Source organism: Drosophila elegans, unplaced genomic scaffold (genome assembly GCF_018152505.1).
Source record: "Drosophila elegans isolate 14027-0461.03 unplaced genomic scaffold, ASM1815250v1 contig_208, whole genome shotgun sequence".
In the NCBI taxonomy this organism is placed as follows: Eukaryota; Metazoa; Arthropoda; class Insecta; order Diptera; family Drosophilidae; genus Drosophila; species Drosophila elegans.
In genome coordinates this window covers 23,734,043-23,749,026 of record NW_024545578.1, presented here as the reverse complement: position 1 = coordinate 23,749,026, position 14,984 = coordinate 23,734,043, and the positions used below count along the sequence as shown (strand labels likewise).

At 36.9% G+C, this 14,984-nt stretch overlaps 1 protein-coding gene across 1 annotated transcript; it reads left to right on the top strand.

Moving 5' to 3' along the window:
• Nucleotides 1–13,267: 13,267 nt before the first annotated feature.
• On the top strand, nucleotides 13,268–14,424 carry LOC108143154 (BTB/POZ and MATH domain-containing protein 6). Its single transcript, XM_017267402.2, has 3 exons — nucleotides 13,268–13,359; nucleotides 13,416–13,842; nucleotides 13,937–14,424. The coding sequence occupies exons 1-3, from the start codon at nucleotides 13,343–13,345 to the stop codon at nucleotides 14,345–14,347; spliced, it is 855 nt and encodes a 284-aa protein (XP_017122891.1). The 5' UTR covers nucleotides 13,268–13,342; the 3' UTR covers nucleotides 14,348–14,424.
• The last annotated feature ends 560 nt before the right edge of the window (nucleotides 14,425–14,984 follow it).

Genomic DNA, 14,984 nt, shown 5'->3' with positions numbered 1-14,984 from the left:
CCAGAGCATATTTGGAGATTCTCATTTCTCATAAAGGGACGTAATCAGTCAACCCGTGCCTGTTGTTTCAAGAAAATAAGTTTTAAATAGTCAGTTGTTATTTTTATCTCTCTTTCCACATTATACAAGATGAAATTCTGGCTATTTTTTGCAGTACTGTCTCACTTCTATATCGGATGGAGAAACCCGCATCTTGAGGACTTTGAGATGACTTTGAACAAGACCCGGAAAAACGCCCGAAAGAATCTTATTGAAATGATCACTGCTCAAATAGATATTACTCTATTAAAGGCAAAAATCTTAACGGACTTGGTCAAAAAAGCTGTCGCCAAATACAAAGAAGAACGTGAAAAAAGGATGATTGCAAAAAGGCGGTTAAGGTGTCCGTAAATTTTCAATATTTTTCTACAAGTTGTCTTTTTTTGTTTTCTCGAAATAATGCTTTTAAAGCAAGCAAAAAACTTTAGTTTAATTAATTGCCAAAATCGTTACGACCCAATCGAGGGCGACCAAAAATTGGCTCAAACGGAAGCCGCTTTGTGAGCACCTGGGGGAGTTTGCAATTTAATTGCCATTTTCAATTAGGCAACTGCACAAATGGACCAAGGAAGAATACTCTGCAGTGTGCCGTGTAGTTTACTTAATTAATGTTTTGCTGGCAAGGACTTTATGGGGGATTCCCCGAGAAGGAGCGACACCAAAAAAAAAAAACACCTAAAAAGTATGCAACGAAAAAAGTTCGACGGAGGAAATTGTTTCAATCGGATTAAAGTACATAATTGACTAATGCAAGGCGACTATAAGAAGAACATGAACACAAAAAATTGTTTAATGTGATACTGGTTCTACAATATGCTCCCACATGGCCAAAATACCATATTAAATTTAACACATATGTATAAGCATTTTTGTCATTGCTTAAAACTTATTTTATCGATATAGCAGATAATTATGGTTTTACCAATTTATTGTCTTATATTTTTATGGGATATTTACACCACTTTATTAAACTATTTTAAATACTGCTCGGTTTGTTTTTAATAAAATGAAAGAAGTTTTCATTTAAATGGTTCTGAAGATTCAATGTATTTGAATTATATAAGTTAATAATTCATATACTAACTTGCTGATTCGGCTAGATTTCTAGTATAGAAAATTCATTCGCTTAAAGAATGCTGAACCTTCGACCCAATCTATTTTCAAACTGTGCCGCACAAAAATCTCGACAGCTGCGCTCAACTAGCAATGAAATTTCATTGCCAAAGGGGGCATCAACCCCCGAGAATCCCCAATGTCCTCCAACCTCCGGCAGTTCCAACTAGCTGAAATCACACAAAAGGCTGCAAGTCCACCGCAAACAAAAGAAAGTTAATTGCCAGGCCAAATAACAAGTCTGCACCCCGCTACCGCACTGAAATCTCGGCAAAAGGGGAGATTCGGGTGTTGGTTCAATATTTGCCTTAGTTATGCCCTCGAATCGGAAAATGGGCGAACTAGCTGCTAATTTTTCGTTGGGAAAAGTCAATTAAATTTTCCAAGAGTGGTGGTGGGCTGAAAAACTTTTCGGCGCGCAAAATGAATAAATGATGGACCATGAATGTCAATCAAAGTTAAGCGCTGCGAAATGAAGTCAAACAATCGAAAAAGATCGGAGCGGCGAGAAACAGAGATGGATACAGGAATTAAATCAAAATCTAGATGAGTCATTGGGGCGGGTAAACCAGCTTCCATTAGTTCCAGGGGGTGGCATACATTATGCCCCGGCCACACCCACAAATTGATAAAGTTTCCCCGTTTCATACACCCCGACCACCTCTCATTCGGCTAATCCAACAATGCCTAATGACAGTTGTCGAAAAGTTTCGCCCGAAAATCGATTCTAATGGCATCGCAAATAATCGAATCGAGTTGTTTATCGGAATGAATAGTTTTGCGGGCTGGCAGGGGGATGTGCCGAAAAGTTGTCAAATTTTATAGTTATTTAGGGGGAGGCCAGCAGTTTGAAAACATTTCTGTCCGATAAAAACCCTTTTTGCCCAACTTGTGTGTGGTTATTGATAAAGTTGCCGGGCAGTCTTTCTCTCTGTCCCTCTTTTCCTCTGTTGGCCATAAATCAGTTTGGGCCAAGAACTCCAGCTGAGTGGTTGCAGAGAGGTGAGTCTCCAATGGGACATAAACTATGCAGCAGGTGGCCCTCTTAGGGTTTTTCCTTTGAGTAATTAAAGCAATTGCGACAAAAGAGCCACAAAAGCCGTAACAGCATGAGGCCAAAACGAAGAAGTTGGGCAGGCCCTAATCAGATTTATACTGCGGCAGCCGAACGAGCTTGCCTTAATTGCGATAATTTCTTTTTAGCGCTTTTGAAATGTGTCAAAATTATGTGGTATATGGAAGCAGGGGAGAAGTGCCAACAACGAGTTTGTCAAACAAGAAAGTTTTAAATGGATAAGACAGACCAACAAAAACCGTTTAGGGCGGTGGAAAATTATAAATTAAAAAAAAATTATATTTTAATTTTGGCTTAAGCAAAATTGTAATTTATTTTTAGCAAAAACAAAACAAAGGCCAACTTAAACTTATTAAAAATGGTAATCACATATATTATAGCAATAGGCATTTTTTTGATTTGCAAATCATACTTACTTAAAATTAAAGCCTGACTGGAATATATTTTTTAATTTTAATAATAATATACTTACTTTACTAACACCATTAACTTTTAAAAGTATCTAAGTTTAAATGCCTATAGAAACTGTAAAAGTTGTAACATAAATAATGATCAAGGGGTCAATTAGTTAAAGCATTAGCTTTTATAGCATGACCTGCAACATTCATTACTTTTAAAGGCTCACGAAAAGCAACACACTGTAGCTAAATAATTAAATACCTTTCCTTTCACGTACTCCACCGAGATCCGTTCGTCTCCGCCCAATCTCCCCGAAAACCTAATGAAAACCCATTGAGCTGTGAATGATCTCATGTCGAAGACAGCTGTCAAAGGTCGCCTCCAATCGAGTTGATCAGCCAAACAATACAGACTCATTAACGATCTTAGAAATACTTCTCCTGCCAGCCAGAATTATGCGCGGCCAGCACAAATAAATAATAAAAGGGGGTGGAGGAGAAAAATATGAAAATAATTTCGAAAGGGGTGAAGGGGAGAAGGGAGACGCCATCATGGCCGAACAGTAAGGGTCGTGAGCATAAATTTCAAAATTGTTTCTTGGCCTCGGCGCGCGGCATTGATGAAGTACATCGCGATGGGCGGGGAGCAGAACTGGGGAGCCTCATATGCCACAGGGCAACTTATGGCCAAGAAAGGTGCAGATTGGAGTGCCACAGTGAAATAGAGTCGGGGAGAGTGGACACTGAGAAAAATAAAAGAAAAACGTAGGGAAATTAATTAACTTAAACAAGAACGGAAGCAAACTTATATACTCTTTGCAGCTATTGCAAATATTAAATATTCTTGAAAACATTAAGCGGAAAAGGACGAAAATATCGGAAAAATTAAAGAAAAAAATTATTACTTCGTTGTTTTACATTTTATACGAATTCACAATTTAGAATAATATTTTTAATAAAATCGGCATTGCTTAAGACTTTTTAAGCATATACGCAATACAAATGTGATATTTGATTTTGGCAGTTCGCCGAAGTTTGCTTTCTTCGTAGTGATGATTATGAATCTCTTTTTTTATTAACTCAGAATAATTTTTGTGGCCTCTTGTCAAATAAAACAAGTTAATATTCCTATAAAAACCGTTGTAATTTATTTTTTTTTATTCATAATTACAATTACTTTTAACGCCATTGGTTTTGAATTTCTTTTCTATCTAGACTTTTTAATGATATTTTTAGAGCATCGTCGATATAATAAAAATGTCTGAAGAAATACATTTCGTTTATGTGAATCGGTTATTTATGAACAAGTTTTAACTTATTTATTTTTGGTGTAAAAGGAAGCGACGCCAAAGACTCAGACCAGGAAACCATTGTGCTCGACTGTTCCCTTGGCCATTCTTGATGGTCGATGCTGTGCGGGTGATAAGTAACATGAATCACGTTTTATTTTGCCTTTGGACTTTAACGATGCAGTCGGAGCGGCGGGCAGGGCAAGTCAACTCCAGACTGGCTCAATGGCTGACTGACTTCGCCTTCCAGTTGGCTGAAAGGTCAGACCGAGAGTCGAGAGTCGAGGTTTCCTGCAATTTTTATTTACCTTTTGTGTATGAGAACAACTTGGCTCTATTCTTCTGGCGATTCCCCCGACCCTCTTGGGCTCTTGGTTTATTTTGTAGAATATGCTTGCAGGGATTTTCATTTCTCGCTGCTTTTTTCCATTTGCCTTGGAACGTGAGAATTTAATATTTCTTTTCATTAGCCACGCTCGACTCGAGTTCGAGCTTAGGGCCCTGTTACTGGGGAAGTGGAACTGGGGCTTTGGAAGGGGCAGGAAGGTAGGTAGTTCTGGCGACACTTACAAATTTCATGGTTCCATTTTTAGGGGGTCAACAGCAATGGACATAAATTATGTCTAACAGCGCCAACTTCTAAGTTAGTCGTGAAAAGGAGCCATAGGGGAAAACAAGTCCAAAAGTGTCGATGAACGGTTAAGGATTGTAGTAGAGGTGTTTTTGTATTGTAGCACTGAACCCAGAAATGTGGGAAATTGCTTTTCTGAAGCAGTTGCCAAAAGCAAGACTTAAGTGATTGGATTTTTAGAGAATTTGTAATCCCAATGGCCTAACAATAAAAATTAAAAATTCTTTTTTGACACTACTTCTTAAATAATGATTAAAGGTAATTTAATAAATATTATTTAAGAGAAAGTTTCCATTCTATAATACACCTTAAAATATATTAATTTTGAGTGGACTGTAAATTGAAACTTGAATTTACATATTTATACTAAAATAATATTACGTTAATCTTAATGTACAAGAACTTTGTATGTTAGTTACTACAACTGTGCCTTAATATCGAGACTCATTGGTTAAGAAAATGGAAAGCTGCAGCTGGTAAAGCAACATTTTCGTTGAGTTTTAGGGCAGAAAGAAAGCAATAATTTTGAGACTGATTATGTTTTAGGTCAGACAGGTAATATGAAAATTCTCCCTTCCGAAACATTGCCACTTAAATTCTTTCCAATTTTCGGTGCACACTTTGCCCAGCCATTTCCATGGTGGCACCTTATCGCCACCTCCAATGTGTCAAGACTTCAGCATGTCCAATGCAGCCACAAAAGTTTTTCCACCTCAATTTCATTTCGTCCCTTGGCCGTTCTACCGCCTTCTGTGCCACTAACCATGGCTAAGGCCCTTGTCAAAACTTTCGTTGCTGGAAAACAGAAGTTAAACCGAAACTATTTGCCAGTCACGTTCGTCTGATAACTTGTCGCCAGCTGGAAATCTGCGGAGCATGCGAGACATTGTCGCCAAATCCGCGGCCAAGTGTTGCAACCGGCAACACCAGGCAACAATGTTGCCTCCACTCAGCCATCGGAGCCTCTGGATCCGCTGGGCCACTCGGTTCTGCCATGGCTGTGGCATTCAGAAGTCGCCTGCAAATATCAGCCACCAGCAGCCATCAAACGCAGCTTAGGCGCGAAATCCGTATGCTAAAATCCTCCGCGGCCACGCCCCACTACGCCCCTTTTGGCCACCCAGCTTATTTGCATGTGTCGCGCTGTTTCTGGCCACATTTTGGTTGCCACTCGGCTATGCGACTTCCTAACTCTCGAAGAATGAAACAAAAATTGGAAAGACTGCATATAGAATGGCCTAGGCAAAAACTATTTGCACTCAAAATAATAATGCAATGAACACGCAAGTACTGCTTTAGAATTTTAATTTATTTCTATTTTCTAAAAAGCTCAAAAAGATCAATTTATTTTTTAACCGTAAAACAACAATTTTGTTGTGTTTAATTGTTTTATTTAAGATTGGATCCTACTTATAAAAAACAATTGTTTTGCTTAAAAATGTATTGTCAATAATAAAGACTACAATTAAATTAAATTAATTAGAAACTTAAAACTGAATAATGGCTGTGGGTCTGATTCTAGATATACAAAAAAAGAAAATACAATATACACAACAAATCGGGTTTTTATTAAAAAACTGGGAAATGATTTTGGATTGACATTCAAAATTGAAAGTGTTTTTATTGATACTGATAAACACAAAAAAATACTAGTATCGATTTGTTGACCCCTTAGCAAACACATATAAATTTTTACAAATGAAAATTGTTAAATTTTTATTAAAAATCGGTAATTATTCGCTTTCTCTCTCGAATCGAGTGTATCAGAGTGATCCGCCAAGTATCAAGATCAAATTGATAAAATTCCATATCCGTATTCCGTATTCTGTATCGTTATATGTATCATTTCTTATCAATTAATTATTCTGTTTAGCTTGGGTGTTTATCTGCGTGGAGCAGTCTATCTTTAAGATATCCTTAATGGCAAAGCTAAAACTAAAAATAAAAGAAATACAAACAAAATAATACTTTTAATGTTTTGTGTTAAAACTGACTTTATATTTGATTTTTAAATAAAAAAATTTGAATAGTAAATAAAGGCTGTGGGTTTTATTTCAAATAATCCAAAGATTAAAAATCACTATTAATTTAAGATGATAAGATAAAGTAATATATTATTATTAGGATACACTCAAAGAGCAGTTTACTAATCCATAGCTTTAACTTAATGACAACTTCTTCTTTGAGGCATCTGTATGGATACTTGGCCAAAGTATATGTGGGATGCCCCCTAAAGCAGTGCTCCCTGCGCCGGCCCACCTTCTTAACCCTCGAACACCCTCATCCCCATTTGCCTTTTTACTAGCAAGATATTCGTGTCCGCAAGCATTTAGCATAGCATCATCAAGTCAGTACCCGTGCCCGCAACTTCCCTTCTATTTTCTGCTTTTGGCGTAACTAATTTTTCTCCTGTGTTTTCTTGGCTGTTTCTGCGGCTCTTTTTGGCTACTTTGCCTTTGCATTATGCATCTTACAGGGCAAAAATGAGCAGAGGAGGGAGTTTTCTCCATTGTTCCCCAGTGCCGAGCAATGTTTACGCTTGCTACACTTACTTTGCATGGCCCTGCCCACCAGCCCACGATCCCCGTCCTCTGACTGGGTAATGCCAATTTGGTGCACTCCACTTGCTTTTCTCGGATGGCTCGCAGGCGTTGGCTTCTACGGTTGCTTCTACCAAAGCTCTCCATCTGGGTTTGGTTTTTCTTGCTTGATAACACCACCAACACTAGCACTCAAAAAAATTTGCTTCAAATGTTTGTTTACTGCAAGCCCTTAGTGTAACAAGTATAGACCTTCAAAAGTCATTATTTCATTAATGATTTTTAAGTATTAACAAAAAAAGGAAATGGCATTGGATTTGATTTTATTTAAATTATTTATTATTTATAAGAGAGTTCGGGTTAAGAAGGCGGATTGTAGAGATGCCTATATACGTCTGTAGAGACATGGCAAATGATTTGGACACTTTTTGATCAATGTTTTTCTACTCAATAAAAAAATGTACATAAGAAACTAAGTTTAACATTCTCAATAACGTCAGCACTCAAAAAAAATGTCTTCCCGCCAGATGGCGTTTCAACTTTTCTGTTTGCCGCGCCAATAAAGTTTTAAGTAGCGCCCAACAGAGGCATACTTATTTTAAAACTGGTTAGAAGAGTAAAAGGTATCTACTTCAAAATGATAGATTCATTATATTGGTAAAAAATATAATTTAAAAACAAATTGTAAAAACTTTATTTTTTTATAAAATTGTTCTTAGTGTGACCCTGTTTTCCCCCTTCTAACACAGTTACCTCTGCATGGAACTTTCGACAAGCTGAGTTAACTTCACAGTTTTGTGCCCTTAAGCAAATTGAGTGATTATCAGTTTGGCTTACCTGAAGCCGTTCTCGACGAGAAGAGTGGATTCCGGGGGGAGTCTTCTGCAAGTGCGTGTGGGTAAATCTTCTTGGATACGCTTTAATTATTGAATCGCTGGCTGAGCTTGAAGCTGGTGGAATAAACTGGAGTTCACTTTATCGGTCGTCCAGCTTTTATTTTTTGACAGACCCACTTTGCATATTAATTGAATTCGTTGTGGTTATGGCTAGCAGGGTTTCTCTTGGAAATTAGTGGTGCCAACAGAAGATAAATGAATTTGGTAAGGGCTAACTCGCAACTAAAAGAAATAAATAAACCGGAACAAATTAACAAATCTAGGGAATTTAATAAAAAATACGTCCAATCCAAACTTAAACAAAATCCAATGGCTTTAACCGAAACTTTGACATTTTCTTGTAACTTTAAAATACATTTTTAATTTATTCTTTCCATATTTCCAGGTTATCTTAAAATGTATTTTAAATGTACATGTTTGAATATACTAATTTAAGATTTATTCTTTCATACATTAAATATGTGCAGAAATATGCCTTTCAGCATTTATCCAATTTAAATCATAGCAAAAATCCAAAATCCATTCCCACAACATTCTTTCTCTCTCCGCTTTTAAATCATATTTATTTTATATTCATGCATTGCTCAAACCGACCACAGCTTAAACAAAACATAATTAGTACTTTATCAACTGCAAGGAGTGAACCTCAAGAAAGCGGCAAAAACTCGATGAGTTGTTCAGGCTAACCTCAAAATGAAATACGAGCTTCGAGCATGAAATGCTTGGCAAATAACTGAAGACTTTCCAGCAATGCACGAGCACAAATTAAAACCATAAAATATTTGCAATCACAACGAAAGGACATCAGACCAGAGACCGACCAGCGAAAGGGCAAACAACTAAATGGAAAACCAGGGAAAATAAATTCCCAAATGGAGCGGAGTGGGTGGCAAACGGCTTGGAGTGCACCGCAAAATCAAGCAAAGTGCAGCTGCATTAAAGAAATTAAAGTGCCTGGCGAGGAACTGGCTTCGGATCGGGTTGAGTCCTGTGTTCGAGCCTTCGGTTTGTCCCGAGCAGGTTCCTTTTTTTTTCGATCCTCTTGGCCACTTTCAATGCCGCTCCCAACAACTTAACAACCTTTGCCTCGAGGTATTTTGAGGAAAAATAAGCAGACGAACGGAGCCCTATTTATGTGTCCATAGCTCGCAGACGGACCTCGAGTTTCAGGTTAGCGCTGAATGAACTCGCCAGTTTCTTTATATTACCCTGGATTTATTACACTTTTAAAGCGGGGTGTATTGAATTTATTAAAGCAATTTCATAGTTAGTGGTACTAGTCAACAGTTTTCGAGGAATATAGAAAAAATTTAAATGTGACCTTGAGCCGGCAAGAAATTTCAAGTGTGGGTACAATTTCAAATCGTGTTGAACACAAACATTAAAGCATTCATAATCTGCAGAACGATTTATTTTTTGCACTGACTTTGTTAGTAACTCATTATTTTAAAGTCGTATTATCTCAACTCAAGCTGCACAAAAAGTGAAACTCATAATTCCATAATTCCATATCGGGTATCTGGAAGTCGGAGAGCGCGAAAAAAGCGCTCACATGTTTTTTTTTTTGCCTGATTCCCAGCTTTTTGTCAATTCCGCATGCAAGACGTTTTCATTGCCAACTGCAGACTGGAATTACTCCTGCGGGGCGAATATAGCCGGGAATCCAGCTAGGAACGTGCACAAGGATTCCAAATGCATCCCGCATGCGGCAGTCGGGAGCAGATAAAAGCAGCGATACACGAGCAAACACGGAGCCCAAACAAAAACAAACAAGCCGCACAGAAGATAGGCAATGATGCGTGGAAAGGGAAAAGGATGTGCGGCGACGAGATGGGAATGTGCCTCCCGGGGGTGGGAAGAAGGACTCCGTTCGAAGACTTGGCGAAAAGGGCTAATAAACTTAAATTTCAAATTCAAATAAAACTAAAATTTTATAAAAATTTTGACATATATAATTAATTTTTAAATGTGTCAAAATATGCCAAATAGTTTAAAATGTCGCACAAAGTTCTTAATTTTATTTTTATGGTCCCATATCCTCTTAAGTAACATTAAGTTGTTTTTACAAAAAATTTTAAAATTATTTAGAAATACAACAAAAGAAAAATATTAATATACTGTTTTGACATTGAATCGCACTTTTCCCCTAGTCTTACGGTTTTCTAAGTGTAAGCCTTGTGTGCTCTCACTTCACGCTTTCATCTCGAACTGCTGTTATCCGACATGCGCCTCACATGAAAACTCGAGCAAGTCATCAGAATTCATAGTCTGTCTTTTTTTGTACATCTTGCAGAAAACCCCCCGCGCTCGCCACTATTTTCCAGTGCTGCACGGTTGCAATTGCAAGTTGCTGCTGCGTCAAATGCAAAATGTGATTTAATGCCCTTTGGTGTCGCATGCTAATGAGGCAAGGAAAAGTTGCTTCTTTCTGCTTTTCTGCCTGCGTTGGCAACTTTTCCTCGGCACGTGCCTGGATCCGAGTCCGATTCGAGGTCCAACTTGGATCCGAAATGCGGGTCACCCTGGTGGCTCAGAACTAGCACTGTGACGGGAATATATTTAAAATATGTAGTTACATGCTAAATAGTTTCCCCTTCGACTTGAGTTATGAACCCGCCTGCATTTGCTAATTGTGTGGCCTGAAAACTGAAAAGTGAAGCCAAGTAGGGTCAGTGGAGTTGAGGGGGGATATGAGGCATTGAAGGGAAATTCTGCACTGCATGTGACTAAAAGTGCTCATGTTAAAATTCCGAACAATAGATTTACGGGTTTGCGTACATTTCTTTAAAACTCGATATAACATATGTTTTTAATTCTCTTTTGTTACTTAATGGAAACAAGATCATAGCATCACTCGAACATTGTTGGTGTTTCGATGTGTGCTCAGTAACGTTTTTCTTCTACTGAAAAGCTCTTTCCTGAACACTTAATCCACGCAGTTTACTACTTCCGCAGAAGCTATCTTCCTGTTAGCCTCTTTTCCCAATTGTAACGAACTTTTCCTTTAATTGCTCCAGCAGACTGCGAAAACTGTTCGGGAAAAACTGTCGCTTATCGTTTGATTTTCGTTTTGAGTGCTCGGAACTTGGCCGTTGGAGTTTAAGTTAGAATTGCACCGCAGCGAACAATAAGAGCAGTGCTTGGGATCTCTCCAAACTCAAACAGTAAGGATGCACTGAAAGAAGAAAGTCAACAATATTAAAAACATTTTATTTTCTTGTTTTGATTTTAAATTTGTAGGACCAAAAAGTAATTTTGGCATCCACTCATAAGGCTTTTTTAAGTAAATTAGTATGAGCATGGACATATAAAAAGATAGCAACATCCGTTTAAGCTGTACTAAAAAATTCTTATCTAAAAGTCCCGATTAAAAAGAAAGAAAGCAAATTGTGGAAGCACAATTGTTTTTAATACTTTTACAGCTACAAAAAATATTTTCTTACATATATATTATTTTAATAATATGCTTAAGTCGCCAACATAATTTATAAAATGTAATCCGCTTCTCTGAAATTGTAAAGCTTCCTATATTTCGAGGTGTATGCGTATATATCGATAGACCTCTAAATATGTCTGTGTCCGCCACTTACTTAGACATAATAAATGTATAAAACCTTTAATATAATGCCAGTTTTTTCTCTGTAAAATTCCCCATTTCCTACTTTTAGAGTGGTCCACAATTAAGCGCAGGCCAAGAGAAGCTCATTACTGGCAAGAAAGAAAAAAAGCGCCACTTGCAGGATTCTTTCAAACTAACCTCCCACGCCCATCCACTCGATTTCTACTGGATTACGGGGATAGGGATATGGTGGGAAGGATATAGTGGGTTTTAGAAGGTGGCGTGGCATCTGTCTGTCTCCATTCGTTGACGTCCTGTCAAAGTTGCCTGCTCGGCTGACAAACATTGTCAACGCCCTTGGCCAACGTCATCATCAATGTCAGTGGCAACACCACCCACCTCAATTTCCCATTACCCGGACTCCCACTTTGGGAAATCCCAAGCCCCTCCTTTCTCCCTCGAGACATCACTCAAGTTGAGCTGGAAGTTTTTCTTTTTGGTTTGTGGGTCTGACAGCCGGGAGACCCGCGATTATTTTGCTCTCCCTCGGAGAAGAAGATGGCCATCAATTTCCATAAGTTGTCATAAATGCGGAATGTTGCCTCATCGCGTACTATATCTATACGGGGTTTGATGGCCCATTAGGGCAACCCGGCGACACTTTTAATGGGGTTTGATTTAAATTTTATGCGCATTTGTCATTAAATATTATTATTTCGCCAACCAGCTGGTGGCAAATGTCGTAAATAAGCGTAACAAGTCGGGAATATATTTTAAACATAATTCGACCAAATGGGTGCTTGCAGATTTGTAGGGACTTTATTCATTAAATAAAATTTATTTGCAAGATTAAAAAACTCTTACAGCTGTTTTTGCGCACTTACAATATCAATCTATATGTTGCAGATGATATTTACAATAAAAACAAATCAAATATCTAAAACACTGCCATACAATGAGTAAGTGAGTCAACTAAATTCAGTTAATGTAATCATTTCACAAAAGAATTATTGAAACATGTAATTTTTTATAGTTTTCATTTAGTTCTGTAAATTGCTTTCTATAGATGGTAAACTATTTTGTTAAATTTTCTTGTAGCACTGAAATACCCAATAATTGTGAGTAATCAATACTTGTTATACGCTTGCAAAAGGTATTACAAATTTGATCAGAAGCTTAAGGCGCAGTCATGGGGACAATAAAGAATATATATTCTTGGTCAGCATTTTATTTACTTAGTCATTGATTACGTTATCACTTTTTACCGAACTTATCAAAGATAGTGTCTATTAACGGATATCTGCAATAAATTAATGTAAAAGTGTGAAATTAGAAATTGTGTGAAATATAAAACAAAATCTCGTCACAAGAATGTATGCTACTTTGAAACAATTTTATTCTGTGTTAAGTGCACTATATAATAAAAAATGTGGGTGAAACCTTATAGAACATAAACGAGTATATCATTTTCAATTATATGTAATTTTTGTTACTTAAATTAATTAATTAAATTAATTAATACTAGAACCTTTTATTTTTCAAATTAACTTAACTTTGTTTTTGTATTGTTTTTAGCATTAAACTTATTTATTAAAATCAAAATGTATTCGTTCCGTAGAATATTTGATTATTGTAATAGCTTCGGATTAACGTGTCCCTATTTTACTAAATACAGCTGTAAAAACGTTTCCGCTCCGTCAAGTAGCGTATTCTATTTTCTTTTTCAGATAAGTTTCACTCGGCAGTTGTAAGTCAACGATCAAATTGGAAGGTTTGGGAAGGGAATTTATTACCCCGTTAAAATGAATGTCTCACCCTTGTAAGTACAATATAAAACTTGGATGTCGTCCTAGTGAAATTAATAAGTTTTTTCAGGTTGAGCCGACCAACCAAGCTGCTTAAATCGGGCCTCTTCACAGATATATGTATTCGTGTCGATTGCACTAGCTTTTCTTGCCACAAAATCGTCTTAGCCTGCGCCTCGGAGTTCTTCGAGAAATTATTTCAAAAAGATGGCTTACAAACGGGAGAAGTAACATTAGAGGGCACAACGCCAAAAATTTTTAAAATATTTCTGGACTTTATTTACACACCCGGAAATTGCCAATTCTCCAAATTGGAATCTGAAGTGTTAATGTCCCTTCTTAAGTGTGCAAATATGTGGCTAGCAATGGAAGTAGAAAATATATGCCATAAAATCCTTTACCAAAAATGCGAAGATATGCAGCCAGATGAGTTAATAAAACTTTATGCAGTGTCGTATCAAATTAATAATAGGCCATTAATGAAACGTTCGATAAAGGTATATACAGAAACCTTTTTTGTTTGTTTTTTGAAACTCTTTGTATAGAAAATATATATTTTTTATCTGAACATATTTAAACACCTCTTTACAGTTCTTGCAAAACGAGTGGCCCAACGAAATGGACTGTCAATCAACTGTAGGAATGGGGATCGACTGTTTTAAAGAATATTTTCAAACCACCATTGAAATTTATCATCCACTTAGGCGTTTTGCCATGGTAGAGAACTGGATTAAAGGAAATGCTTTTGACAGTGAATCCGCATCGAAATCGGAGCAAATTACCAACATCGTTAAAAGCATTGACTTTGAACAAATGTCCTTAGACGAATTTTATAATGGTCCTGGAAAATCGAATGTTTTGTCTGATTCAGACAAGTTTGAAATTATGTATAAGATGGCACATCAGCTACGAAATAATCAATGGTCCTTCGTATTATATGAAGAAAAGCGAAACACAATTTCTATGTTTGATTGTCTACCTTTTAAACTTCTAGATGATTAAATATATCATTATACAAAGCCAAGGTTTGGAATTAAAACAATAAACAAATAATTTTGGTGTTGTTTTAAATTTAAAAATCTTTTCTGTTTTACCTTATATAATAACAATTTTACTTATTAAAACTCACGGAGTAAACCGCTTTTAAATATACTTTGTTAAGTCTACATTTCTATATCCGTTACTCGAAGAGTAAAAGAGAATATTTTATTCTTTAAAAAGTTACAGGTAAATGGAAGCGTTTGCGGCCCTACAAAGTACATATGTTCTAGATAAGGATCAACAGAGGAGTTGATCTAGTCATGTCCGTCTGTTCGTCCGTTCGTATAAAAGACAAGATCTTAAAAACCAAAAAAGCTAGAGATTTGGGACTTAACATGCAGATTCTAGTTATATCCATGTAGCGCAAGTTAATTTCAAATTGGAGCCACGCCCACTCTAACGCCCACAAATCGCAAAAAAGTCTGTCATGTCATTTTGAGACCTGGCAGTGGTCAGTTGGGCTGTGAATGTGTGTTTCGATCATACCATTTTGGATACCCATACATTTTCCAAATCGAGCTATTATTTCAACTATATTTTATTATGACGTCACTGCATATTTGAAAAACGGAGTTCGTGCATAAACGGGACATGCTCT